Genomic DNA, 25,267 nt, shown 5'->3' with positions numbered 1-25,267 from the left:
AATTAGGATAGACCGGCTGCTTTCTAAACCAGTAGGCAGAGCGTCAAGCGCATGCACCAGATGAAGCGATAAGCGAAACGCGTAGTGCGTGTTGACGACATTGGGAGGAGGAGTAGCATTACGGAAGTGGATCAGAGGACTAAGACGGCGTCTCTTTGTGGTAGCGCTGCTACGAAGTTTGAAGCCTGGACTCTGTAACATCCGAAACGGAGGACAACAAGTTTGCCTTTCTTTTATACATTAAAATTATCGTTTTTACCTACTCCCCTCCGCTGCCTACCTTCTTTATCTACAAGTACCAGTGTGGGATAAAGAAACTCCTAAGGAGACCATTACACTCTATGTATGGGCATATTTATGCCCTTTAAATTGTAAGGGTCCGATTTGCTTAATAACGTTTTTTTAAGACGAACTTTGATATACTACACCATAATTTTTTTTCTTTCTTTTTTCTCTTCCTTTTATATATGAACCTTTTGGATACTGTGTGTGGGAACTCTCGCTGGAAGGGTATCTTTGTACATATTATTTTTGTGTTGCACATATAATTTACTCACTTATAATTTGGGTGCGCAGACACTTTTGTTGTTTTGATTGTATTTAATTTGGAACATTTTGGGGAGTTTGTTCCTGTGTTTTTGCAGCACCACTTCACCAGAAGGTGTAATACTTATATTTAATTAGAATATTGCACTTCACTGTGTATTGTATTTTGTGAATGAGTGTGTGTGTGTGTGTGTGTGTGATAGCATGGATGTGTAAGGGGGGTGGTGGTGGTAGCATGGCATAGGGAGGCTGTACTCACACTCCTATCATCTCCAGGTTCCAGCATGTACTGGCTGCCTTGGCTTGATAGGAGTGTGATTGCTGTTAGCAGTTATATATATATACCTCCAGAAATGCCTTTTAACCCCCTATATGCCACTCCGCCCCATGATATGCCTTTTAACGGTTAAAAGGCACATCATGGGGCAGAGTGGCAAATAGGGGATATAAGGAATTTCTGGGGGCAGAGTGGCAACCCTGGGGCAGATGTGCATAACGGGGGGGGGGGGGGCAGGTTGGCAAATAAAAGGAAATAAAAAAATATATATTTTCCTCAATCATAGCTTTTATTAAATATGAAAAAAGTTTACATGAATTAATATTTACTAGTAAAACTTTTTTCCTATAGGGTAGTCTTATATTCAGGCTTTTTGTTTTTTTCCTAAATTAATATTTAGATTTTGGGGGGTCTTATAATCAGGGTCGTCCTGTAATCGAGCAAATACGGTAATAAAAGTAGGTAAAAACTGAATATTTAACTCCCTTTAATATATGTAATCAAATATGTGGTTAATACATAGATTGTACAGGATTCCCATGTAGGAGGCCGTATTTAACAGATTGTAGGGTAGGCACAAATAGTTAAATGCTATAATTGCACTCCCCAGCCCTCTGTGCTGTAGTTTCTGTGGCCAATTGTATTAGGTACACTTATCTAGTTATTACCAGATATGGAGTAACCATTGAAATGTTTCCAGACTGCATAAAAAAGTCTTCATCATTTTCCTTAACCCATGTACTGGTGCACATGACTTACTTAGATTTTTTGTGGCTAGTATTGTTTTTGACTTGATAAAAGGGAAGTGGATCATTTTGAATGCTCATCAACAAAATGGAATGCTGATCCAACAAAAAAAGAAGATATTATTCTATATTTGTTTTACATCTATCACAAAACAGAATGGAGGAGGGAGCAGGTTTGTGTGTAGTTGTGTGCTGCAGAGGATTTTTACTCATTTAATATTAACAAGAGGCATGTACTACCAATTTCTACACATAATTTCTGAAAAGGATTTGAATGAACTAAAAAATCAATAAAAACTCATAACTAGCTTGTTCAGAAGTATAATCTTTATTAAAACAACAAACAGATATAATTCCTCTAGTCTACCAACAGAAAAGACAATTAACACAGCAAGCATCATGAATATAAATTACCAGTACCCCCACAGTTTAATATATATAGCTAATCATAAAGAAACAAAAACACCATTTTAAAACAGACCAACCAAAAACTAAACCGCAATTTTTACGCACGTCACACGTTGTCAAAAAAATGTCGACCTTCCAGCAATGGACAAAGATGTAATATGTTTAATGTGGAGAAGAAACAAAGCGAATATATACATGAATGAATGATTATAATTAAAGATGTTCAGTATTGGTACTCCAAATCGTACTATACTAAATTCTTTTAATTTGCATTGGAGTTTACTGCAAATTTGAAGGCAATGAACTGTGATTGCATGTATATAAGGGAATGTATGTATGTTTTCTTTAAATAATTTAAAACATTATGAACATACTAAACTACAAAACCAACAATGCCTATATACACGTGTGTGTGTGCGTGTATGTATGCATATATATATATATTCAGAACTGTGTATTTAAAGAGTTGTTCACCTATGCTATTGCTTTTAAAGTCATTGTAACCATGCCTATGATCAACATTCAACCCTACGGTCAGCATTTTTCTATGTACGTGATGGATACAACATTTAACATTTTTAAAAGCAGTAGTAGGGGTTCTTTATTAGTACAATAAAAATGATGGTTGCATTACTATGGTACCAGACTTGAAATACATTACTGGGACTTCATAAAATGGAGGGTAGGTGAAACCACCCTCAAAAGAAATGTTGCTTAAGAAAAACATTATTTCGGCTTGGGATACTAGTAAAACAACATCATTAAAATAAATTAAATTGCCAGTCAAAAGTAGGTGCCCGATTCAAGAGTCACTGAATAGAACTAATGTGTAAATGTATTCACACCGGTTTATATAAAGCAATTAAAATATTGCACATATTCAGTGGTAAAGTGCAAATTAAACAAACCTGCTAAAAATGTGATGTAGTTGCCAATTTATAGGTGTTGCACAATTTATTTTAAAAATAAGTTTTGATAGGTTTCTTAAATTTGTTTTTAACTTAATAAAAAAAAAAAAAAACAACTGTACTATTGGTCCCCAATATTAACAGGGAGCATTAGTAGCACTATTTGCAACGTATCATGTTGGCCTGAATAAAAACGGCCTGGAAATATAGGAGAACAATTTTAAATTGGAGTATAAAAAGTACCATTCTTAATAAAATGAATACAGTTAAGATTATAGGTTCAACATGTGTTTGTGGAGATGTAACAATTTTCAAACCACGTCTTATTTCCCTCTTTGCTTTAGTTTTTTCTAGTTCACTCATGCATTATAAAACATTTCCCCCCCCCCTAGTGGAAAGAAACCATTCAAAAGGTGAACAAACATTTGTTAACAGGGATATAACACTGTCTCCGTTCACTAGCAATGGGTTCAGACAGCACTGTCACCTTGGTTACTGTTGCCAAGGACACCTGACTGGCTAGAGGCATAACTGTAGATGAAGCTAAATTAAGTCAGTTATAACTGCTCTGTTACCAGAAAGGCCAGAGGGCCCCCTCCAAGCCACTATACGAACAAATGCTAAATTCAATTCAAATGTTAAATTAAAAATCACACTTTTTGTAGGAGGTTCTTTTGATTTAAAATACATATAGTGTGAATATTTAGCAACAACAACGTTGACCTTTTTATCTTAAACACGTTAATTGAACTAGTAGATTTATTATAATTGTGTCCTTCATTTATTTCGTTTTTGGCAGTTTGTGACTTAAAACACCCATGAATTTGCCATGCAAAACAATTGAAACCTGAAGCAACAGGATGGTGAAAAAGACATGGCTCAAACACACCCAAAGTGTATTAAATCATGAATAAATACTACATTTTAAACAGTAAAGTGGTACGAAATATCTTGCTCCAATGTAATGTACTGTGGGGCTGCAATTGGAATTTGCGAGGCTCAGAATAATTTGTGGAGCTCTTTTCCCCTTAAGGTGGCTTTAGAGAGACCACTAGTGAGGGAGAGTGGCAAGCAATGCAGGACCAGGCTTACCCCAGTGACAAGAATGTGTAACTAGAACCCATATTTCCAAAAATACTTAAAGATGTTGGTATCAGAAGGTGGCGTAAGGACTTTTCTTAGTAATTTGCGTGTATAAGGTCAACATTGGAATAGGTCCGTAAAGGCAGAAGTATACCAAAGTACTTGCTTAATGTTCTACTCACTCGCAAAATATGAGGTTTTTTTTTTTTTCAAATAAATGTATTCACCTAATGCAGTTTACAATAGCAGAGACTTTCGGCAGGATAGGTAAAATAAATCAGCACTGGCAGTGATGACGACTAGTGGCTCTCTTGATGTTGTAAGCTTTCACACTGCAATATCATGCCCAGAGACGTTCATGTGGAGTATCTACTAAGCGACTGCTACTTCAGCTTCATTTGAAAGTTACTATCATAGTAAATCTGGAAGGAAAAGGCCAGGCGGTTTAGGCTCCACGCAGTTAATCCAGAAATTTGCACAGCTTGCGTGATACTGGTGTCCTCCGTAGGAGAGCTTGAAATTGTCCGTTTCAGAATTAAAAGCCTGTGGAAACATAACATCAATAATAACGCAAATACAAAAAACTGACAATGGCGTCTTTGTTAGATCACCGGCTGAAAATAATTCTGTAACTTTGTTAACTGTAACAAACACTCTGCACAAAGTATACTTGATTTTCTTCCCTTGCAGCTATACCTTGCAAACACCTACCCATTTTTTATTTTTTTTCCCAAAGTGATCGAAAATGGTAACTTGTAATGGTCAATTTTATACAGGATGCTTAAAAGCTCATAACGCTTCATCTAACATTGAAGAATCATGCCCAAGTGTAGTAAGTCTGAACTGTTTAAGTGCATGTTTTCAGTAGGCTGAGTTTATTGCCAACATGCTTTTGTGTTTATTTTGTGTTATGTCGTTGTGCCCCTTTTAATGTTTTAGTCTCTATATAATTATGCAACATGTTTATCCCTATTACCTTCAATATTCTATATAATCGCATATGACTACAATTGCCTTGCAAACATTATACTTGTTACATCTCTCTCTTTTGCTGGTCCCAGCACAATAGTTTCATTTCCATACAGACAGCGTGGATGGGGCCTGGCTTGATGCATTGCATTGCAGAGCATAGAGCCTTAAGGATCTCCCCCAAAAAAGTAATATAATTACTTATAATTTAGTTATCTATTACAACCTCAACAGTTTACCAAATGTTAGTTTTTTTTCTTCCCCAATGAATGCAGCCAATAATGAAATAATTTCCATAGTAGAGACTGGAGCCCTGCGCTGGATTTTTTTAAATCCCGCTCCCGATTTTTTTAATCCCATTACCGCCTGCTCCCACAACGAGTGTGTTCCACCCCCCCCCGCAACGTGTCCAATCCCGCCCACCCCCTTACCTGATCTGCAGACTTCCTGCGCATTCCCGCAAGGCTGCCTTCGCGTTGCTCCCACACAGCGTCTCTTCTCTTGTTCCGCCCAGGAACCCAGCAGAGTCACATGAATTTACGTCACTTCACGTGACGCCTCTGGGTTCCTGGGTGAAACAAGAGAAGAGACGCTGTGTAGGAGCAACGCGAAGGCAGCCTTGCGGGAGTGCGCGGGATTACTGGGACCCGCAGGTACAGTGTATGACCACCCCCTCCCACCCGCAACACCCGAAAAACCGCCTGCAAGTTGATTTTTTATGGGTCCCACGGGACCCGCATCCCAATGCAGTCCTCCAGTATAGACTGAAGGTGACCCAGAGATCTTTGATGACCCTACTCTGTGGGCTGATCAAATAAATCATGATCTGTCATACAGGTTTCTCCCCCTGTAAATAAATATTTTTAAGGAGATATTTTAAGTCTTACTACATTGCGTGACACCAATATTAGATTAAAACATACTGTGCTGTTTTAGATTTTTTTAAAAGTTCTAGTTTTTGCAAAAAAAAAAAAACCCAAGCAGCTGCAGAATAGTAACTTGTGTTCTAACTCTCTTATCGTAACCAATCTACTATACAGACTCTTAATCCTTATCATACGCCATAACGCCCAAAACTCCTACCACTGTTCAGTGCTTGCGTGGTAGTTGGGGGCATATGCTGGTTGAGGAGGTCTTGTTACCTCCCTTGACTAGCACAATGATGTGAAAAATCAGTGAGATCTCCATTTAAGCTAGCACAAAGCCTTCCATGTGTCTATTTGAAAACGGTGGGTGGGTGACCACATTACCTGTCCACATCTTGGACAGACTCACCCAGTTTTTGGGATGCCCCTCCCTGACCTTTACCACACCTGTCAACAGAGGTGTCCCAACTTTGGTACCTGAAATGGTGGGTTTTATACTGCCTGTGATAAAAAGCATAGTATATCCTGAAGATCACAGACACAGCTCAGTGTGGAGTTTGAGCAAGAAAAGTCACTCAAATACCGCATAGGTTATGACAATGGTAGCCACCTGGCTTGCAGATAAAGGTCATTTTTTGGAACAAAATACTGTACATACTGCAGGGTATAGAGACTTCAAAAAAGGAGCTTTGGAAATATTTTCTCTATTAAGTAAAATAAGTCAAAATATACAAAGAAAAAAAAAAAAGAAAAGGGGAATGTCCACCGGGGCAATATAGAAAAAGTATAGTATTTAAGGGAGCACATAAAACCACAAAAAGCGGAAGTTATGGTTAAACATATCCTGTTAAAGTGTTAAAGTTGAAAAAAATGGCTGATCTTTAGAGTCTAAAATACTCCTGGCCATGAAGGGGTTAAATGTGCTGTTTCACTTACTCTGCTAAACTGCACCCTTCCTGAACATTTTAAACTAAATTTGACATAGCAGACACAGTTACCAGTACTGTTGAGTGTCCAAACCCTAGTCACAACGAATTGTGGGTCTTTATTTGTGCCACAGATATTTATGTCATGTGTCACAAAAGGAGGCACTGAAAGGCTGTAGCCAACGAAACTAAAATGGCTTCTTCTGTACTGTTATGTGATTACATATTCATTGAAAACTACAGACTTACCAAGCTTTATTTGCGTAGCATACTAGAGTTTGTTAAGAGAAACAGCACCTTTAAGACTGATTGAAATACATAGAAAAACAGTGACCATGTAACTTTAGTACAATAACTGAAAAGTTAATGTACTAGACACAGCTGAACAGGGAAACCTGGCACACCAACACAAAGCAACAGCAAGAATGGATTACGTATTAGACCCAAGATTTTACATGCCAGACAGACAACACCAACACAAAAACAGTTATATACTAGATGATTAGAGATTAAATGTTACATAGATGAAAACAGAATGACGCATCTGTGATCAGTTAAAAACAGAATGAAAAGCTGAAGAAAGCTCTAAAAGTCCTCTTTATGCAGACCACCACATTTTTAGAACAAATACTTAAGAAAAACCATTGCATAGATTCATACTTTTCTATGTTGCTCCACTGCAGGACTCTCTTCTTTCTGAAATAATGTTCAAAAATCAAATGGTAAATAAGAACATTACAAGAAAAAAGAAAAATGGTAATTGATGCCTCTAATGTATTTTTGCAACAAAAATATGAACAAAAAAATTGTACACTACGGTAAATTAGAAGATTAAAGATTTTTGTCTCCATTTACTTGCCGGAGTGATAATGCTAAAAAATGACTGACAGAGTAACTGTCAAAATGGATACCTTAACATTAGTGAACTGGGCTTAAAAGGAATCTATGTTTAAATATTTTTTGTATTGCATTTACATTATATTTTATCTATTTAAATAATCTTAATTGATGGGGAAATCAAGATTTAGAGGATGTGACATTCGGAAGAGTTTCCTAATATTTTGGTAATAGGATAATAAGAGGATTAAATAAAAGCTTATAGTATAAAAGGGGTCATTTATTTTAAACTTTGGTAAATAAATATTTAAAACAGATTTACAACTAAGCTAAACAATACTTCATATGCTTCGGAAACACTAATATCATGTACATGTAATGTGCTAAAAACTACACTAATTTTTTTTGTTTAATAGTTAAAAATGTTTATTATAAAAAAGTGCATATTGAAAAAAAACAGTAGGGCAAGAAAATGTATAATGGGACAAAAGTTATCTATTTATCTATATAGGTTATCTTACACTTTATGAATATTTTTATTTTCACTCTTATTTTAAGGGTGTTATATAAGTTAGGTGTTCATAAGTTATAAATATGTAAATATTGCTAGGAGTCGATAAATTCTTCTATTAACTATTATTTTTATGGAAATATATAGACAAAAATATCAAAATAATTTTGATCCTAATCTCCATAACATGACGCAGATCAAGTGGCAGCACAGACACACGCAAGCATTTTATATGACGTCTTCTCTACCAGTTAGGCCGGTCCAAATTAATTTACAAAAGGCTGGTCTAACCTGGACCGGCACTTTGTGAACAATCTTGGATCTGCTCGGGGAGACAGCAATGCAGCAGGGTCACATAAAGCGAGGTTACGTGACCTCACAGTAAAAGCAATAATGCTTGCACAGAGTGCATGAATGTCTGTTAATTAGAAAGAGAGTGTATGTGTAAGTGTGTGTGAGCGTTAATGTGTGCGAGAGCAAGAATGCGTAAGTGTAAGTGTGTGGGAGGGAGTGTTTGTTAGCCAAGGCTGTGTTACACAAAAGTAATTCATCTAGGTATATAAATACCACACTAATCTGTAGTGAACCTTTCCATCTCCATTTGTGGAAGACGGCAAAAAAATACACAGACACACAAAAGCACCAATAGTCAGCGTACAGGTAGGAGATCATGATTTTTATGTCAGTATGCTTATTTTAAGAGCTCTCTGCTCAGAGGTTATTGCTTATAGTATTCTTGCAAACAGAAAGTACATACATGTTTAAATGGCACATGTATCCACTTGGTGACTGTATCTGCCCTAATGCCCTGTTCTGTATGACCATGGCTGGCAGGTTAGAGAAGCTAAGAAAAATAAAAAACATGTTCTGTTCTCCTTTGCCCTTGAAGTTCTTCATTTACTCTGCCCTCTCTCATTCTTTGGACTCATCTCTTCCTGTACGGATCTACTTTTAGGTGTCTCGCTATTTTCTGCATCATTTTATTTTTTTTTTCTCTATGACCACTTACTCTATCCTTTATAATAATTTTGCAGTTTCTCTCAAGCCCGTCGCTGAGGATTGTTGTAACCAGATACCACGGGGATTGTTATAAACAGCAGCACATGTATGCAAACAGTTTATAATGTACCGTATTGGCTCGAATATAGGCCGCACTTTTTCCCCCCACTTTTTTGCGGCCTATATTCGGGGTCTCGGGCAGGCAGCGGGGTTTGGATACAGATCCCCCGCAGCGGTGCAGGGGACCTGCATCCTAATCCCCGATACGCTCAGACAGCCTCCCCTGCCAGCACTTCCCACGGGGGGGGGGGGGGGGTGCGCCGGCACGGGAGGTTGTCTAAGTGCATCGTGCGGACCGTCCGCACGATGCGTTTTACCTCTGCCCCCCCCGACTTACCGGAGCAGACTCCCGGGTGTCTTGCAGGGCCGGCGGGGGACATCTACGCAATACGCGTATACAACATCCAGTGCCGGCACCGGAAGTTGTATACGCGTATTGCGTAGATGTCCCCCGCCGGCCCCGCAAGACACCCGGGAGTCTGCTCCGGTAAGTGAGGAGGACAGTGGTAGCATATCTCGGGCAGGGAGGAGGACAGTGGTAGCATATATCGGGGAGGGAGGACAGTGGCAGCATATCTCGGGCAGGGAGGAGGACAGTGGTAGCATATCTCGGGGAGGGAGGACAGTGGTAGCATATATCGGGGAGGGAGGACAGTGGTAGCATATCTCGGGGAGGGAGGACAGTGGTAGCATATCTCGGGGAGGGAGGACAGTGGTAGCATATATCGGGGAGGGAGGACAGTGGTAGCATATATCGGGGAGGGAGGACAGTGGTAGCATATCTCGGGGAGGGAGGACAGTGGTAGCATATCTCGGGGAGGGAGGACAGTGGTAGCATATATCGGGGAGGGAGGACAGTGGTAGCATATCTCAGGGAGGGAGGACAGTGGTAGCATATCTCGGGGAGGGAGGACAGTGGTAGCATATCTCGGGGAGGGAGGACAGTGGTAGCATATCTCGGGGAGGGAGGACAGTGGCAGCATATCTCGGGGGGGGGGGACAGAGTGGCAGCATGTTTTTTTGGTGCTTTTTTAAAGCACCAAACTTTTAGGGTGCGGCCTATATACGGGGGCAGCCTATATCCGAGCCAATACGGTATATCTTTTTCCTATTAGAGTGATTCACTACCATCAGGTACCAAATACCTGTGTACCGGTTGTAAAATAATGTAAAATAATGAACATGATGAACTGCCTGAAAGAGGTCCTCAGCTTGCAAAGAAAGTACTAGAACATATTTTTGGTTGCTTGTGCCACTTTTAATCAATTTATACATTGGGGTTATGTAACAAAAAGTTGATAATGTATGTTTTATATCACTTGTGATTTAATGTAATCAGGGCTTCCCAAACCATATGCAAGGGGTACGCTGGAGGGAAAACTCTATAAAGCCAAGCCACTTCCTAAGGGTATCATCACTAAAATATAATGTTGCTTAAGATATTCATATATCTGAGCCAGTCGTGAACGTATCAATACTTAACTATACAAACTGGTGATGTTTAGTCATATAAGAAAAATACAGTGAAATACAGAGTATCTAAACATGCAAAGACCATACAAAAGCTGATGTTTTTACAGTAAAAAAAAATGAAACTAGATGGACCGAAAAAATAAATCAATTAAGTCATCATTATCTACTTACCTTACTACGTGAATCTACATTTAGTAAACACACTCCACATGCTAGTTCTTGAGCATTTTTTATTCCTGGTCGTAACACACAAGAAGTAAAATCGAGTGCACTTTCATCAGGCTGTGAAAAAATTATCAACAAGCAAACAATTACATTTCTTACATCTCTGCTACAGATCACAAAATCGTTAACTACAAACTAACTTAAATGCGAACCGACTATAATAATCCACACACTGAACCTCAATATATATATTTTTTTAATATATTTTATAGCTTTGTATAAGGCTCTACAAACAGTGCAAACTAACATCCTGAATATAAGACTGCTGTCAAATTCTATTTTCTATGAAAACAGAGCATATTTTATATAGAAAAGGTTGGCTGACGTTAAAAAAAAAAAAAAAAAAAAAAAAAGGTTTGTGAAAACATCTTAATACACAATATAGACAGGGAATAAAGTCAGGATGGAGGCTTCCGTTCAGTCTCCAGCAACGACTTACCATGAGTGCTGCTAATGACATAAAGCTTATCAGGTTGTTCCACACTTTGTCAGTCTCTTTCAACAAATGCTGCAGTTTCTCACTACACACAGCTGTGGCCTTTATTCCCAGTTCCACTCTTTTGGTAACCCTGTAGACCTCCACCACACCTATTTAAAATCAGATAGGCGACACAACATTATAACTTCTTTCCAACACAGCCCACATTGACCCTTATATAAAAGTACAAAGCAGTACTGCATTAACTATTTCAGTGTTTGATAGGCAAAAGCATTTCTGGTTCTCAAGGGGCACAAGAGTTTCTTTATGCTAACCGATCTGTGTTCGACATCAAAGATCTCATAACTGGAATATTTCCCAGGCTTATCTTGACCTCATCAACAAGCCTAGCCAGGTCAATTGCAGGTGCTGGTTTTGTAGTCTGGGAATTATGTTACAACTCCGTGAACAAATAGGATTGCATGAATAACCCCTGAAAGGTGCTGTTCCACTTGGAAAATTTAACATGAAAACACAACAGAAACCCAACAGAACTACAGTTTGTAATGTTCCATTTAGTTACAAAAGTGATAAATCAGCATCATTAAAGGCTTAGTAATGTCTTTTTTTTTTCAGGGAACTCTGAAGTATACTATGAGTTAAGTATCATCGAGTTATAGCTATACATACAGAGTTCAGCTGCATTTTCTTGCCAAAAAAAAAAGACTGCATAAATTCCAGATAAAGCAAGCGAAGACATACCAAGCAGATATTCCATGCCCTGAGCAGACTGAATGACTTCCGTACACACAGATGAACTGCTAATTCCATTAAGTGTATCATTGGCTTTTTTAATCACCTAAAAGTAAACAAAGGTGATATATTAAAAATTGCAGAAACATAATACTATCAAATACAGACTATTACACACTATACATCTGACTGTCCCTCACTTCACAGGTGAGGGGTAACAGAAAGGAAAAGCATAATGATACCCTGAAAAGGGAAGATGACTGCTCACATGCTATATAAAAATATATATATTACTTATTTTGTAACACCATTTGCTTTTAAGCCAAACTGTTGTCTGGGACTGATAGGAAAGAACTCTGCAAGTACCGTATTTGCTCGATTATAAGACGAGGTTTTTTTCAGAGCAAATGCTCTGAAAAATACCCCTCGTCTTCTAATCGGGGTCGTCTTCTAATCAGACCTCAAATAGAGTCTGATTAGGAGACTAAGATCCAGATCCCCCGCACCGCTGCAGGGGACCTGGATCCTCCTGTCTCACCCCCCCCCCCCCCATCATACACACTTACCGGTGCTTCCTGCTGTATTGCCGGGGCAGCGGGTTGACGTCTACGCGATGCGCGTAGACAACGTCCGCTGCAGCCGGAAGGAGGTGTGGCTAGCAGCGGGGGTTGTCTGCGTCCGTCGCGTAGACCTTCCCCGACTGTCAGAGATCTCTGATCTCTGACAGCCGGGGAAAGTATACGCGACGGACGCATACAAACCCCCGCTGCCAACTCCACCTCCTTCCGGCTGCAGCAGAAGGCGACGTCAACCCGCTGCCCCGGCTGGAAGCACCGGTAAGAGAGGGCTGAGAGGGGAGAGAGGAGAGGGGAGGGGAGGGGAGGGGGGGGAGAGAGTGTGTGTGTGTGTGTTAGTTAAATGGGGGCATAGGGCATTTCTGGAGTGGCGTTAAGGGGGCATTTAATAGAGCACTCTGGCTCCTGAAATGCCTTATACCTCCCTATATGCCACTCTGCCCCATAATATGCCTTTTAACCCCCTAAATGCCAGAGTGGCATATAGGGGTATAAGGCATTTCTGGAGGCAGAGTGCTCTATACAATGCCTTTTAACTCCCTTAATGCCACTCTGCCTCCTGAAATGCCTTATACCTCCCTATATGCCACTCTGCCCCATAATATGCATTTTAACCCCCTAAATGCCAGAATGGGATATAGGGGTATAAGGCATTTCTGGAGGCAGAGTGGCATATAGGGGGTCAAAAGGCATACCATGGGGCACAGTGGCATATAGAGGGTTAAAAGGCATATCATGGGCCACAGTGCCATATTGGTGTGGCAAGCCTGGGGGCAGATGTGCGTAACTGGGGGACAGGCTGGAAAATACAAGAAATAAAAACAAAAAAAATATTTTTCTCAATCATAGCTTTTATTAAAAAAAATAGTTTACATGAATTAACATTTACTGGTAAAACTTTTTTCCTTTAGGGTCGTCTTATATTCAGGCTTTTTCTTTTTTCCTAAGTTAATATTCAGATTTTGGGGGGTCGTCTTATAATCAGGGTCGTCTTATAATCGAGCAAATACGGTAACTTGTGTATTTCACTTTCAGGATGTCTTGCAATTTTTAGGCTGATCACTTCTCATGTCCCAGCTCTTTTGTGATCAAATGACCTTTGCTCGCTGGTCTTTGTTGAAGAGGCATCTCAATTTCAGGCACTTGTCTAGTAAGGATAACTGCAGAATAACTGAGGTGAATGAAAACGCCAAAATTCTCTTGCCTTTTATTTTTTTTGTTATTGAAATGTTATAAAATAATTGAAATACAGCACTGTGCAAATGCTTTTGGTAAGTATGAAAAAATGCTGTAAAGTAAAAAAAAACGTTAAAAAATAGACACTTCAACCCCTAAAGGACAATGGGCGGTCCCTAAACCCATCGAAAACAATGCATTTTGACGTGACTGAACATAAGAAAAATCTAAATCAAATCATTATTTGGTGTGACCACCCTTTGGCTTACTAAAAATAGTAAAGAAGACAACTGATTTTTCAAAGCACTGTGCATTGCATGCAGTACAAAACGTTGATACTTCATCCTCTGTAAAAGTGAACCGAGCAGTCTACTGTAGAACATTTCTCTGTAGTGCCATATTTTTCAGAATTTAGCAAACTGTGCCTATCTAAAGGGGATTTGCCACATATTTCTTAAGGAAATTCAGGGAAAATATACTTTAATCCTTCTCATAAAGAATACTCATCAAAGCAGCTCCTAATCATGTCTATTAATGCACTGAAATGAGAACTGCAAGTAAAATTTAAATTTATTCATATGAATAGCCTTACCTGAAGGGCACTTTCTAAACATCGCTGCCATTCGTATGCATACCTCTCGCTTTCCTTTAGGAGATTTAAACAAATAGAAATACTCATTTAATATACAAAATATCGATAAACGGGTCCAGAAAAATATTTAATGAACATATGATACAAAGAAGCAAAGCTTCCTGTCAAACCCCAAATTAATATTATTAAAACACTTTGTTTGTATACCACAGATCTCAACATGACAAATTGCTATAGGAACCAAAGAATAATGCTAAATAATTGTTCTGCAATGCCTTCTATGCATGTTTTGTTACGCAAATACATTGTACAACAGGATCAATAAATAACATGGACACTGAAGTATGAAATTGGTAGCATTGGGTATTTGGTACCTGAATAATCCCTCGGGAAAGATACTTGAAATAACGGAACTTTTATGCAAACCTTTGTACAGTTATACATACTGAAACAGAATAATTACACACAAGCATCAAGCAGAAGTCTTTTGCCAGAGAATGGAAGAGTATATAGTTATTACCTCCACCTCCCCTGTAAGATCTTTGTACTTATCCCGTATCACTGGTAAAACCGGCTTTTCACTTAGCGTGTTAGAACGGTCTCTAAAAGGTTGGTCTGGAGCAGGGGAGCATCGGCTGATTTCTTTATCTCCAAGGCTTAAACTTCGTTTATGGGATCCTAAGAACAATATAAGGAAATCAGATCAAATCATCTGCTTTAAAAGGTTCAGTTATGTCCATTTGATTTTGAGTGATCGGGAAAAATAAAACAAAACAAAAACCCCTGCCCTACTGTTAGCTGCTAGTCTCCTGTATGTTACTGTGCATACAGAAGCATGAATTCACGAATTTCCAATACGCTCTCCATGGAAGTTAGGGTTTTTTTTTAGGCTTTTATGTAGTCTAACTTTGTTTCACTGACACCACCCTATGGTAATTGCCAGAAAAGGTTATATACGTGGTATATTCCATTTGTGCTATGTGCTATGGGTAACCCAAACTTCTAAATTCATTTAAAAAAAATACCAAGGTACAGCAGCAACCCTACTTAGCAGTCCCCACTTCTTATTTAGAATAATGTATACAAGAAAGGGGCACTCATACAAAGAAGAAAAAAAGGAAACAATAATAGTGTAGAATGTCCAATAAATTTTAATCTAAGAGAAAAATAAAAAAGTACACCAATGGCACATCATTTTCAAAATCTCCCACAGTGTTCTGGGACGTTCTTTCAGTGTGCTACTAGTAATTACACACTTTTTTATTGGATATTCCATATTATTATTTCTTACTTTTTCCCCTTTGTATGAACGCCTCTTTGTGTATAGCAAATAGGAAAAAACAAAGCCGGGTATGTTGGTTAACTCAGAAGACGGAAGGATATAGAGCAGGGGTGGGCAATTAATTTTCCCATGGGGCCACATGAGAAATTGGAATGGTTTTAGAGGGCCAGACCTCTACAAACTACAAACTCCGAAGCCTTGTCCATTTTGTTAACTTATGTGCTGTTTAATAAAGTTATTCAAGCCTACGTCATTGGTAGAGGTGCTTGAATAAGTAAGGCCTGAATAACTATTAGCACAGCACAGAAGTGAACAAAATGAACAAGGCTTCGGAGTGCATACCGTATTTTTCGCTCTATAAGACGCACCTGCTGATAAGACGCACCTAGATTTTAGAGGAGAAAAAAAAGGAAAAAATATTTTGAGCTAAAAAATGGGCTAAAATATTTATTACAATAACTGAATAAGCTATGAACACAGTAAGACACACGCAGTAAGACACACACAGACACAGTAAGACACACACAGACACAGTAAGACACACACAGACACAGTAAGACACACACAGACACAGTGAGACACACACAGACACAGTAAGACACACACAGACACAGTAAGACACACACAGACAGTGAGACACACACAGACACAGTAAGACACACACAGACACAGTAAGACACACACAGACACAGTGAGACACACACAGACACAGTGAGACACACACAGACACAGTAAGACACAGACACAGTAAGACACAGACACAGTGAGACACACACAGACACAGTAAGATACACACACACACAGTAAGACACACACACACAGTAAGACCTCCCTCCCTAACCCCCCTTCTCAGTATCTCCCCTCTAACTCCCTAACCCCCCCTTCTCAGTATCTCCCCTCTAACTCCCTAACCCCCCCTTCTCAGGATCTCCCCCCCCGCCCCGGTCACTTACCTTAAACTCCTGTGTTGGAAGCGTGAGGCGTTTGTCTCGGGTGCCGGCGCTTCACTGCTGATCGCCGGCGTCTGACGTCATATGCCGGCGCCCAGCGTAAAGCGCCGGCACCCGAGACAAACGCTTCCAACACAGGAGTTTAAGGTAAGTGACCGGGGCGGGGGGGGACACCGGACTCATTGGTGAGTCACCAGGACACTCTTTGCGGGCCGGTCCGAGCTATTCAGCGGGCCGGATGTGGCCCGCGGGCCGTGCTTTGCCCAGGTCTGATATAGAGAGATGTATGTCTTATTCATTATGTAAATTTAAAAAATCCTAAAAAAAAACAAAACAAACAAACAAAACAAAACCAAAGCAGGATTAAATGGAAGGCAGGTTCGCCTTTTTAATTTTTAAACCTGAAAAGGATTTGTATTTAAGGAAATAAAGTGGTTTTTTTTGTTTTTTTTTAAATAAAAAAGTCGTTGACACAATGTAATCAAGGATTTCAATACCTGTTGTATAAAATGCAAGGAGGATTCCAATAATTTATTTAATCACAATACTGGTTTTAACCATGAACCACACAATAGGTTTTTAAATCTCCTGAGTTTCAATTGTGAGAGCTTATATCACAAATTGGAACTTACATTAAGGATACTAGGATGTGCAATTCCTAATGCAAGTTTTATCAGAAAGAACCGATTTGTACTAGGAATTAACTGAGGACCCTTTCCATACATTCGTTCCTCCAGAGGAGAGTGTTGATATTTTGCGGCTTCTCCTTGTCAACAAGCAGTACTATACGGAAAGCTGGACTTTATATACCTTTATTTTCTGTGGTTTTTAAATGGGCATTAAGAGAAGCACATGCTGGTTCTTTCATACTACATGTAAAGGCAGCCCTCGGTGGGAAATGTATGAGGAAATATTGAATTATGTTCATGCACACACACACACACATACTTACCTTGGGAACATAAATCTAAAGTTGCAAGCTCGCTTTTAATCATCTCTTCACTAGATTTCACTTTGCCTTGTGCCGTGGCCATTAGAAAATCAAATTTACTTGTTTTGGGCTTTTCTCTCTGGAACTCCCCAAAGTCATCTGTACTTTTTATACCAGTAGCACAGGAACTTTTTTCTGGATCTACAGAGCCATGTTCCAAATCAGCAGAACCGTTCTCCAGACCATTCCCGAGAATGTCACTACTTGGGTCCTCAGCAAACAATCTGGTGCTTGTTGTACTACCTGGCATTTTGATCTCCTGAAGATAGTCTTCATTTGAGAAAGTAGTTACTTTTGAAACGGTCGTCATAGTGATATTTTCAGAACTACCGAACGAAGTCTCTTTCTTTTGGAAGATCAAAGTAGAGGCGCCCATAGCACTACTGTCTGAGCCAAGGAAGATGTCCGATTGCTTTTTGTTCTGGTTTATTATGTTGTCTTTCTCCGACCAATCGTAGCTTGTCAGGATGTTTAATGCAGAGTCGTTACGGTCATTCACGCTTTTGAAATCATCTAAAATGACAAACGAAATATGAAATACAGGAAATCTCTCACAGATGTTCAAAGTCTTACCATTTTGCAGTAACCGTTTACCAATGACACTTCCACATAGAGGGATTCAGAAGCAGACTTTTTTTTTGGTAGGAGGTATTTCATTACTGTATTATTCAAAATTAGATTTACAGTATATCCAGGAATTGGAATTTAAATTTGTTTTGGGTGAAAATTATAACGCACGTGAATGAATTTCATTGCAGGAGGCAAAGTAGTGATTATTAGTTTTCAAACAGCATTGTCTATCCAAGCAACAATTTTGTGATATCTTACCTTAAAGGTATTTTAAAAAAATATATTTATAGGTGAAGATAAACAGTGTGACAGGACCCTGAGAGCCAGCCTCCTCCCGACAATAGGCCCTGGCTTTGTAAAGACTTCTGTGTCTAACCCCAGAATTATATCATCCCATCACTTGTTGAGGGGATTATCTCTGGCAGACAACCAGGATCTGCAACCAGGGAGTGACCGCCATTGTTTTAGTTTAATGTTTTATAAGTCAGCCCCCCCCAGTTCCAGCACTATAGACATTTACCCTGGGCCAAACCTTGGAACAGATTTCTGCAAGTAATAGATAGTGGAGGTTGGGACCCCATTGTATTGTTAATCCCTTTACTGACCCTGTTGTCTCTGGGAGGCAGATTAAGAGTGTGTTATCCCAGGCTAAGGGAGCACAAGTCAGCGGAGGTAGTCGGACTATCCAGCTCGGTGACATACGGTATTCCTGGCCTGTTTGTGGTCCTTGAGGCCTGTAGTTGAAACTTACTGTCTAGTGGTTAAGCATAGATATATGAGTTCCCATACATAACAGTAATCACTGCAGGGCATGTGGGATATGGGATAGAAATACTGTCCGCCATTTCATTAAAAAGCTCATCCTTTAAAGTATTTACAAAATGACTAACCAGAACGAGTGCGCTCATACTACAAACAATGGAGCATAAGATAAATAACGAGGGTTATCTATCCAAGAACAGACTAAAATCATTTTAGTGACCCTTTAGCCATCTCTAGCACATGTAAGCACAAGACAAAGTATGCTATGGCCAAACGGCTATACTTTTAAACCCCTTAAAGTGTCCTCTATTTAAAAACCGTGAAGCCTACATTTCTTCTGGCATAGATGCCAATATTTTATCAAGCATTTTTCTGCTATTTAAAACATGAGCAAAACAGACAAACACTGATCAGACAATTGACTAATGTTAAAATATTTTAAGACTGAAGCCATCTGGACATTTGCAAATGAGCCTTGAAGATTGTTTTCAGGACAACGCAGCCAGTGAAGATAAAGCTAAACAGACATTATGGTGTCTATTCGCTATATAGAGAGTTAACAGGATAATTGTGTTTCAGTTCCTTGACTTAGTAGAAGTATTATTAAACACTCATCTACAGACACCAGACAAGCCAGAAGGTTTGTTTTTCCCTCAGAAATCTCATGGTGCTTCCACAACCACAAGGGATTCTGGGTAGGCGCATGCAAATAAGGTTAACAATTATCACCCCAAGCCTCAACTATTAAGCCAGTATCACAACCTCATGCTGACGAGTCCCATGAAGGACGAAACAGCTGTCCATGAGTGGTGATCTGGATATTGTACCTCTTCCCGAGTTTTGTCTAAAGGCTGTCCTGTACAGCAGGCAATTACTTTCAAGGGATCCATGTATAAAGTGGATATAGAGGCAAAGGTGATAATTGTTAACCTTATTTGCATGTGCCTACCCAGAATCCCTTGTGGTTGTGGAAGCACCATGAGATTTCTGAGGGAAAAACAAGCCTTCTGGCTTGTCTGGTGTTTGTAGATGAGTGTTTAATAATACTTCTACTACCCCTTAAATTTAAGTGGAAGGGTTTCCATCACCTTTTACCCACCATAACTTATGTAATGGTAGTTCCTTGACTTCAAACATTATCAAGGTCCATCCTCAGTGAACTTCTGCTGCAGGCATAGCTTGGCCGGCCATGCATGAAGTATTGTCAAATCAAGGAGAGTCAGTCTCCTCACCTATTGAACTATGCATTATACAGGGCTATTTAAGGCCACACACATCTATGCCATCCTTCAGTTTGCATGTTGAATTATTTATGACCCTTCCCACAAATGGAACCTGCATACAGTAAATACAACAAATTACATATTATGGCAGGAATGCTTGGTTCAATTAGATTTGGAACACTTACCTCATAAACGCCTAGAAAGCTTTTAGAACAGATTATTATAGTTTGGTTTTCAATAAGATTGTGCTGACCAGAAAAAAAAACCTCTTACCACCAGGTTAAGAAAATAGGCAAGATCACAAGACTCTGAACTTTGATTTTACCTAGTTCACAATCTAAACTGTGTAGACATGTTTGGACATTAAGATGGAAAGGATAACCCAAGCTCATGATTGGTTGGATTATACGATGCAGACAAAGCATTAAATCCTATTGGAGGGGTGATGTAGTATACAAACGTGACAGGACAGATAGCATTCCAAATACTAATGTAACTAAACCTTAAAAGGTGGAAATGTAAATGTCTATGAGTAACCCAAGGTAAAGTTGGCCATTGTACCAATAAATTCAAGATTCAGGTAAACCCCCCAAAAAAACCCATAAAAAAAAAACATACATTTTTAAGCGTACACAAAAATCTATTTTATGAACTGCAGAGCACTTTTAGCTGTTAGTTTAGTGAAAGAAACCAAAGTAGTTGTAAGACAGCAACACAATAAATTGCACTTTTTCATGGCATCGTAAATTGAGCTGTCAGACCAAAATACTTTTGCACTTAGATGTAACTGGATTGCCAGTTCTTTGAGCTATCTTGACCTGTATGCCCTTAAGTCCATCTGTTTGTAAAACAATTGTAAGTTCCGTGGGCCGTCTCAAACCTCCATGTGAATTTATTTTACATAAGTCGGTGTTTCCCTTGGCATGACAGTCACTTGGCTCCGTAAAAAAAATAATAAACCAAGCTCAGTTTGTTTCAGTTTACAACGTTTCATGCCAACATCAAGCAGCCGTTGCAAAGCTGACATTGCTATTTCACATTTAAAGTACCTGACAGTATAAAAAGTACAATATTACACAAATATCATATAAATATGACCCAGACTCTCAGGGTTTTTGACTAAAGTCTCAGAGTCAAGGGGCAGTTTCTCAGAGTCATAAAGTCTGGAGCAAACTCCTTCGTATTCTAAACTGCTGTGGTCATATGTATGACCCCCAGTTGGCACTTTTGCCCCATGTATCTTTAAATAATGTAAAAGTTTCCATGATGACCCATATCAGAGCCATTTGGTGAGTCACCACATAGAATCTTCATGATTGGCTACTAAAGGATCAAAATTTAAAGAGTCAGCTCATTTAGAAAGTTCCCACATGAGAGATCACATAGACTTTCTATGGACATAGGTGGAAAGGCACACAAGTTGAACTGATGATAATATTTCAGCCGAGTTGTGATCTAGTAAAAACGCCCCATCGTGTTTAGATGTAGTTCCCATAAAAGATTGCTTTGCTCATGTCCCTTGCTTATAAGAAAAAATACACACAGCCCCAAAGCTTTCAGAATGTGCCAAGATAAGATTTATTAATACAACAGAACGTACAGATAACAAAGGATAGTGACAGAGAGCTTATAAAGAAGTAATATAAAGTGTGAAGCATGCAGAATCATAGTTGCTGAACATGTGAACAAGGCAAATATCATAGAAGGCAGTCACACAAGGAAAAGGTTAATTAAATGGATAGAAAATATATATATATCAAAAGAGAGGCATACAGAGAATTTAGCAAGAGTTTTACTAGCAGAGACAGCACTAACATTTGTTTGAGTTCATAAATGTAGGAAAGGAACGTACACGGTGGTGAACGGGTTAATGCGTACAGATAGATATTAAGCAAAAGTAAAAATCATCTGTACTTCTTGCACTTTGCAGGCACAAACTAGACCTTAGAAATGTAATGTTAAGTCAAAAATACCCCAAACTGCTTTAAAAGAGAGTGACCTAAAGGAAGAAAAATAAAACCTCAAATCTAGTGTGTATACAGTAAAGTAGTGTACCAATGAAGAGCGCCGTCTGCACATCAGGAGACCGCCATTGTTTGCGCTTGTGTGAATTTTAGTTACGTTTCAAGCTCACACCATCCTCAATGTATTGTTCACTTGCACTTTACTACATACGATAGGCGCGTAGCCTCTTTAAATGTTGATGGTGTTTCCCATGCCAATGCATAGGCATTTGCCGCACCACCACTCCCCACTATTTTTCATACAGAAAATGTGTTCAGCCAAACGCATCGCTCTGTACATCGCATACTAACCTCCAGTCAGCACCAGTCCTTGCTCGACAAGCACTGAGGAAAGGGTGCGCATGAGAGGCAAGAGCTCCCTTGATTTCAATGGGAGTGCTTGCCTGCCACCGATTGGCTGCTTCAAGGCCAACAAAGGGAGAAGGGCAGCTGCTGGGCTGCATCTTCTACGTCAGGTAAGTTTGGGTTTTATTTTTCCATAAAGTACTTTAACATGCATTCTTCTTTAGTGTGGTGTCAGGGGCAGAAAACTCTCCTCTTTGATTAGCCAGAGGGTCCATCTGGGTGATTAAGATGGAAACCATTGTTGTTTACAAAAACCCAAGTGTAAAAACACTACCTTCCTTTCAGGGCATGCTTTCCTCTTAACCATGTATGATATTCACTAAACCTGTACAAACTTTTACTGATTTACCTTCAATAAATCTTGTGTTTTATAACCAGTAAGGAGGAGTCTATAAAACAAAGTATCCCAAATATGAAACTTTTATTTTCCCAAGTAGCCCTTTATGGAACCTATTGCTATAAAAATACAACTAACCTCCTAAAGCTAAAGTGGCTTAACCATTGGCCTTATAAAGTATTTATCGCTGATCAGAATATCTAATTACGCCATTTAAGTGAACTTCCAACCCTATTTCACTTTAAAGGCACTTTTAATCCACAAAGAAACAATCCATACCTTTCCTGCAAAGGGTTACAAAAACCAGCAATAAAAAAATCTGCATTTTTAAAATTTTGCAAAAGAAACAAAAAATGTATTTTTGAATAAAAAAGTTTTATCAAGACTGTATGTTTCACTTTAGAATAAATAACCTGCCTATAATAGAGATTCCAAGTATCCCAAACAGTTTAGACAAACTATATAACTACATTTTCAGCTTATGCTATGTAGCGATTGACAGCCGATGTTAGCGTGAGTCTTGGTCAATCAGCTAAGGCCAGCATGGTGAAGGAGCGACCTTCCCTCACTGCAGGGATCAGTCTTGTTGGCTCCCAACCTGACAGACCTCTTTTGTGAACCACAGACCATTAACATACCCACCCATGTTGGTGGTGTCCAAATTGTGAAATTAACATTTGGAAGTGCGTCAAGAGGTTGACAAGGGCCGATAAATAAAAGAGAGCTAAACTAGAGGAATGGCCATTCTCTCACCTTACCCAAAGAGCCATCTTGTGGCGCTCAGCTGTAGTGTTGCAAACTGGCCATACGGAAGCTGCAACAGCAGAGTCCTCCACTGCTTCTTACAGCTGCCTTGGCACTTACTGGCCAATGACCCTCACTGACCCCAAAATTTGGACTGCTACCTGGGTCAGTGCCAAAAAAAATGGGCAGAACAGATGGGCCAAATTTTTAATCTGCAATTCAATTCTATGTTTCCAAATTGGGACTATACGGTTGGAAAGCATGAATAAACCGCCAAGCTCTGGCTGTTGGGGGAACAAGAGGCGTTGCTGTGGTCTCCCAAGGACAAGGTGGCTCTTTCATCCAATGTTAAAAAGACCTCGGGACAAGCTCATTCTGGAGCTTATAAAAGAGAGGGAGTTTAAGGGAACAAAGCAGAAAAGCTCTATGTACATACAAAACTCTAGTACAATAAATACTATGTGATAATTAGGCGAGTTGAAAGCATTACAAACAATTCAACACACCAAGTTGAATACATATAATGAAAGTCCAATACCTGTGTTTTTTTCCCCCCATAATTCCTTATAAAATCAATATCTTAAAATTACTTTTCATTTGGCATGGGATCTTCATAGATTTGGTCTCAATACATAGCTGGTGAGCTATAATGTTTTACCTATCCTCGTTTCACAGCCTAAGAAACAAAGCCAATACATTTCTACCAATTTCCAAATCTTTCCCAAAAATTATTAAAACTATAGAACATTGAGAGAGAAATGGCCCTACAGCAATCTAAAAAGGTACCACACTTTCCTAGCCAGAAGTCTTCACATAATATTAACAAAAATATTCGTGTTTTTGGCAACAATAAACCCAATTACTTTACAGATTATGGTCAGATTTGTTAGTTTTACCTTAGATGAACAACAAAAAAGTTAAAGCAAAAGGACATCCAGAGATTTTTTTATTTTAAATACGCTTAGCCAAGACTTTAAAAATAATCTTAGGATATAAAGCAAAATATCTTTAAAATAATATATAACAACCACCGACAGGAATGTAAATTTATGCAGAAAAAGTATTAGAAAAAACTGTCAATCGTGTCATTTTAAGAATATATATCAGCAAAACCTTTGAAGACAAAAATATCATACAAATGTATAGTTGCCAGCACAAAGAAATGGCACAATAGGTGCGGTCAACCTCCGGAGAACAGGCACTAAAGTTTGACAAACATTAGCAATAACGAATAAAAAAAGGACAACACTGTCAAAAAGTACACCAATCACAACGCAGTAACCGAAAAAGCGGCCTTGTAACATGAAAACCATGTTAAATTGTAAAATTACAATATAAACACTGTATAAAAATAGAACAAAAATGCCATATATTGTAACAGTCCCGTACACCAAGCGTCTTGTTGGCAGACAGCAGGGGGATAACATAGTTCACAACTAGAACCAAAACATAGAATTTGGTGGCAGAGTACAACTCGTCTCACCTGGTCTACCCATCTTTCCTAAATCGTAAAAGCCAATAACTTTTAAATATAAATTGCTGTTCTATGCCATTCAATGAAGATAGTGAAAATGTACCCAAAACTTCATAAAGAATTACTGTAATTGCTTTGGATATTTTTGGTTGAATCCATCCAGTAGGTCAACTAGGCTCAAGCTTAGGGCGGCAGAGGTCCAGGAGGGCGGCAGTCC

The 25,267-nt window shown here is 39.0% G+C and overlaps 1 protein-coding gene across 1 annotated transcript in view; it reads right to left on the bottom strand.

Annotated features, from left to right (window-relative positions):
• Positions 1–4,379: 4,379 nt before the first annotated feature.
• Positions 4,380–25,267, bottom strand: part of LOC149298393 (synergin gamma-like) — a 47,847-nt gene continuing 26,959 nt past the window's right edge. The window contains exons 14-22 of the mRNA XM_089487567.1: positions 21,332–21,350; positions 17,533–18,061; positions 14,869–15,026; positions 14,349–14,402; positions 12,015–12,111; positions 11,274–11,422; positions 10,781–10,891; positions 7,390–7,425; positions 4,380–4,511 (exon numbers count right to left, since the gene is read on the bottom strand). Coding sequence (XP_089343693.1) covers positions 4,380–4,511; positions 7,390–7,425; positions 10,781–10,891; positions 11,274–11,422; positions 12,015–12,111; positions 14,349–14,402; positions 14,869–15,026; positions 17,533–18,061; positions 21,332–21,350 — 1,285 coding nt within the window. The remainder of the gene's footprint in view (positions 4,512–7,389; positions 7,426–10,780; positions 10,892–11,273; positions 11,423–12,014; positions 12,112–14,348; positions 14,403–14,868; positions 15,027–17,532; positions 18,062–21,331; positions 21,351–25,267) is intronic.

This window comes from Sceloporus occidentalis, unplaced genomic scaffold (assembly GCF_023333645.1).
Source record: "Sceloporus occidentalis isolate IW3139 unplaced genomic scaffold, rSceOcc1.0.p SCAF_33, whole genome shotgun sequence".
Lineage (NCBI taxonomy): Eukaryota > Metazoa > Chordata > Lepidosauria > Squamata > Phrynosomatidae > Sceloporus > Sceloporus occidentalis.
This window is presented reverse-complemented; position numbering and strand designations above follow the sequence as displayed.